The sequence below is a fragment of the Parus major genome, chromosome 15 (genome assembly GCF_001522545.3).
Source record: "Parus major isolate Abel chromosome 15, Parus_major1.1, whole genome shotgun sequence".
NCBI lineage: Eukaryota > Metazoa > Chordata > Aves > Passeriformes > Paridae > Parus > Parus major.
The window spans coordinates 3,741,814-3,746,066 of record NC_031784.1 but is presented as its reverse complement, the minus strand read 5'-3'; the positions used below and the strand labels follow the sequence as shown (position 1 = coordinate 3,746,066).

The following is a 4,253-nucleotide window of genomic DNA, read 5'->3' as shown; positions in this document are numbered from 1 at the left end:
CAGTCCCGAGCCGGGACAGAGGCAGCCGCAGGCTCGGAATGCGTTTGTTTGTCCTCGCACTTCCCACCGAGGAGCGCTTGGATGTGCGCTGGAGCTGTTGTAACCAGCGTGCAGGAGCATTTTAAGTCGTGTAGAGGCGCACAGGGAGCAGGGCTTGGTCAGCTACGGCTGGAGCAGGTGGTTGACAGCTACTAGACAGGTGGGAAGGATGGTTTGGATTCTTTTGTTTTTATTTTCTCTGCTCTGTAACGAGCCCTAAACCTTGCTGTGTGTGACCGCAGATGGCGGGCGAGAAGGCGCCGGAGAAGAAGCCAGCTGAGAAGAAGAAGCCGGCCAAGAAGAAGGCAGGGGAGAAGAAGCCGGCGGAGCAGAAGCCGAGCCAGAAAGCAGCAGGGGACAAGAAGAAGAGGGTGAAGAAGTACCATGCCAGCCGTAACCCCGTCCTGGCCCGCGGCATCGGGAGGTATTCCCGCTCAGTCATGTACGCCAGGAAAGCCATGTACAAGCGCAAGTACACGGCCCCAGAGACAAAGGTAGAGGGGGAAGCACTGGGGAAATAGTCACGTTTGTGTTTTGGTTTGAAATGTGCTGAGTTCTCCTTGTTCTTTGCACACAGATAGAGAAGAAGAAGAAGGAAATGCCCCGTGCCACCATCACTAAACCAGTGGGTGGAGACAAGAATGGAGGCAGCCGGGTGGTTAAAATCCGGAAAATGGTATGGAAAAGCACCGGGATGCTCGTGGTTTGGTCCAGGCTGGGTGATGAAGGAGCCTCAGCCTGTACAGACCCAGCATTCTTGGGAGATGATGGGAATTTAGGTGGGAATTCTCTGTCCTGTGCGTTGCTGTGCTGAGGTGGAAGCACTCATAAATAGAGCTGGACACGAAATATTCCAAAGCATTCCGTGTGTTCCCAAGCACTGCAGCAGAAATCCTTCAGAAAGCTGAACTTTAGGGAAACGGGGACAGGCTTTTTGAGTAGCTGCTGTCCTGTGAGACGCAGGTGGTACAAGATGTTTGTCCTCTGTTCCCAGCCCAGGTACTACCCCACGGAGGATGTTCCCCGGAAGCTGCTGAGCCACGGCAAGAAGCCGTTCTGCGAGCACAAGCGGCGCCTGCGGGCGTCCATCACCCCCGGCACGGTGCTGATCCTGCTCACCGGCCGGCACCGCGGCAAGGTGGGCACAGCTCCTGGCACCAGCGTTTGGCAGAGTTTCAGACATCCTGAATTTCCTTGCTGATTTCATCTGACCCACTGGGTGTAAATCTGTGACTTGTGGCTGGGTGCTTTCCTTGTCCAGCCTTTAGGGGAGGCAGAGGTGAAGTAAATGTTAAAGTAAGGTTGTTGTGCACAGAAAAAGTAAAACAGGTTCAGCCAGGTGCTTGGACAAAATGCAAGGAGTCTTGCTGCAGTACAGAGCCAGTGCCTGTTTCTGTTGCTGCTCCTGCAGAGGCAAAACTTTATCCTACAGCAGTACTGCAAATGAAAAATTAAAGTTTTGTTCTTAATTTGATTGATTATCAGGGATGGTTGTATTGGGTTCTCTGTCCTCAGGATGGTCACCAACACAACTGGCATCCTTTGTTTTCTTTAATTCTCTGGTTTTTATGTCCTTGATTCCATAAAGAGTGCTGTCAGAGAAGGAAACCTTGACCAGAAGGAACAAAACACAACAGGGGGATGGCTCTGACTGTGTGAAGTTATGGGGTCCTTGTGGTGTTTATCCAATTCCTGCCTGTAACTCATACAAATGATTTGGGTGCTGGGATGGCTATTGGCATCCTGTAGGATGCGGGAAGAGTGAAAGTGGAGTTACTGGCTTTGCTCAGCCTTGAGAGATAAAGCTCGTGGAGAGTCAAACTCAGTTATGGCACAGCTGCCCCACACCTGGAGCACTGTCAGTGCTTGTACCAGTAACAGAGGCACAATCCCAGTTCGGATGTGGTCTGGGAGCACTGGGACCTGAGGATTGATGTGCCATCTCATTTCTTCACAGCGTGTTGTGTTCCTGAAGCAGCTTGATACTGGCCTTCTGCTTGTTACAGGTAAATCTTTTTGTTTAAACATGGTATTTTTGTTTTGGGTTTTTTTTTAAGTTCAAGTTTGTCTCTGGGCTCAATAGTGCAACAGATCTGCATGTGTTTGGTTTGGCATTTCAGTGAGGAATCACGTTTTGTTGGTGGAGTCACCACCCCTGGAGGTGTCCAGGGAACAACTGAATGTGGCACTCAGTGCTCTGCTCTAGTTGACAAGGTGGAGATCAGTCAAAAGTTGGACTTGATGGTCTTGGAGAGCTTTTCCAACTTCAGTGATTATGTCATTTGTGAGTGCAGGGAGGTGGAGGGGAGATAATTAAGCTTCAGGGTCTGATCACCTGGAAGAGTTCAGGAAGGAGGTTTTTGTATTTCTAGAGGGCTTTGACTGTTGAGATTTTAGCTGTGGCCATCACATGGACTACAAAAATTCAGCTTCAAGGCAGTGGTTTTCACCAGAAAAGCTAACCCTGTTTTTCTCTTGTCTTCTCTGCCTTCAGGGCCCCTGGCTGTCAACCGTGTCCCCCTGCGCAGGGCCCACCAGAAATTCGTAATTGCCACATCCACAAAGGTGGATCTCACTGGGGTGAAAATTCCCAAGCATCTCACTGATTCCTACTTCAAGAAGAAGAGGCTGCGGAAGCCCAAGCACCAAGAAGGAGAGATCTTTGACACTGAGAAAGAAGTAAGGGACAGGGTGGTTCCTTCTTTCTCAATGCTCCAGGCTAGGCTGGAAAGGGGGAATTAGCAGGAAAAAAAACAGGAAGATTTTAAGCAGTCATTAATAAAGTGAGGTGATGTCACTAAAATGAGGTAACCCCCCCTTTTAAATGTGGGGATTTTTCTCAGAGGAGAAAGAGTTATTATTCCAGTTAAATATCTTTTTTGACCAAGAAATGCTTTCTCTGTGTCGGTTCCAAGGGGTGCTTCAGTGCTCCACCACCTTCCCATTATTGAGAACAAATAGGGGAAAGATTTCTTAAAAATCCCAAAACTGAGGGTTTGCTGTGAATTTTCTCCTCTCCCTGAAGGATTCTGCAGTTGCTCCCAGGATTTTAAGGCTGTTCTTTGTGCTTTGCAGAAATACGAGCTGACGGAGCAGCGCAAGACAGACCAGAAGGCCGTGGATTCCCAGATCCTGGCACGGATCAGGAAGGTGCCTCAGCTCCGAGGGTACCTGCGCTCCACATTCTCTCTCTCAAATGGAGTTTATCCTCACAAATTGGTGTTCTGAACCTTCTGGAAGCACCACATTAAACTCCAAGGGAAAAAAAAAAAAAAAAGTGAGGGTTTGTGGTGTGTTCATTGCAGTTTGTAACAGCAGGTGTTGCACGGCCCTTGAAGTGTTTGTTGCTGTGGGGTGAAACTCTGAGGGGCTCTAGGTAGTGACCAGAATTTGGAGTGTACAAAGTTTGGGGTGTAGGAGTTTTGACTGTTGGAGTTTTGTGGTGGTTGTTGGATTTCTTTCACCTATTTTTAACATAAACAGGAATTCAGCTTTCTTAACTATGAGCGAGCTGGGAAGGGATCCTGAACATATTTTGCTTTAGGAGTAGCAGCTAATGCTGGGCTGACACAGTGCAGGATAAAATATTTCTGTGCTGAACCTCAGCAAATAAATAATTTTATGGAGGTATTTCAGGAGCTATGCTTTGATTTTGAAGTGGAAATAGTCCACAGTGTTGCAGGATAAAAGTGTCTGAAAGTGAGTGGAGAAGGTTGGTGCTGTGTTGAACGCAGCAGAAATCAATGCTCTTACACAAAGCAGGGATGTACAGTTCACCAAGTCTGGCACTCTGGAGCTCTTCCTTAGCCAGACTTCTGCAGGAATCCAGGTTTATGTAACTGCACCATCTGTCTGCCCAGTAATTCTGAGCTGAGGTAGCCAGCAGGGTTAGACTTGACAAGAAGTGGAGATCTCATCAAATTTCATCAGGCTCGATGAAAACGGGATAGGAAAGAGCAATACAACCCTCCCTGAGGTGGAAGCCATGCTCAGTGGGAAGGAGGAATTGGGCTTGGAGTGCTCCAGAGGCAGTGCAAGAACTTGGACACCTGTGGAGTACCTGGTTTGCACCAAGGGGCCAAACTTGGTGCTGGTGGGTGTTAAAAGTGTCTGGAAGCGAAAGCACTGCGTGCTGCCACCATCTTCCTGTTGATAATTAACAGGCTGGGAGAGCTGAGGGGTGTCAGCCTGGAGAAGGGAAGGCTCCAGCCCTT

General features: G+C 48.8%; 1 protein-coding gene across 1 annotated transcript; it reads left to right on the top strand.

Moving 5' to 3' along the window:
- The first annotated feature begins 266 nt into the window (after positions 1–266).
- Positions 267–3,669, top strand: RPL6 (ribosomal protein L6). The gene is made up of 6 exons (XM_015644107.2): positions 267–533; positions 617–715; positions 1,034–1,177; positions 1,997–2,045; positions 2,534–2,718; positions 3,115–3,669. The coding sequence occupies exons 1-6, from the start codon at positions 282–284 to the stop codon at positions 3,265–3,267; spliced, it is 882 nt and encodes a 293-aa protein (XP_015499593.1). The 5' UTR covers positions 267–281; the 3' UTR covers positions 3,268–3,669.
- The last annotated feature ends 584 nt before the right edge of the window (positions 3,670–4,253 follow it).

Excerpts from the sequence above, each read along its gene's own strand:
- RPL6 (XM_015644107.2), top strand. The coding sequence starts at position 282 with ATGGCGGGCGAGAAGGCGCCGGAGAAGAAGCCAGCTGAGAAGAAGAAG. Across the intron at positions 1,178-1,996 it reads CCGGCCGGCACCGCGGCAAG|CGTGTTGTGTTCCTGAAGCA; the intron begins GTGGGCACAGCT and ends ATTTCTTCACAG. Across the intron at positions 2,046-2,533 it reads TGGCCTTCTGCTTGTTACAG|GGCCCCTGGCTGTCAACCGT; the intron begins GTAAATCTTTTT and ends CTCTGCCTTCAG.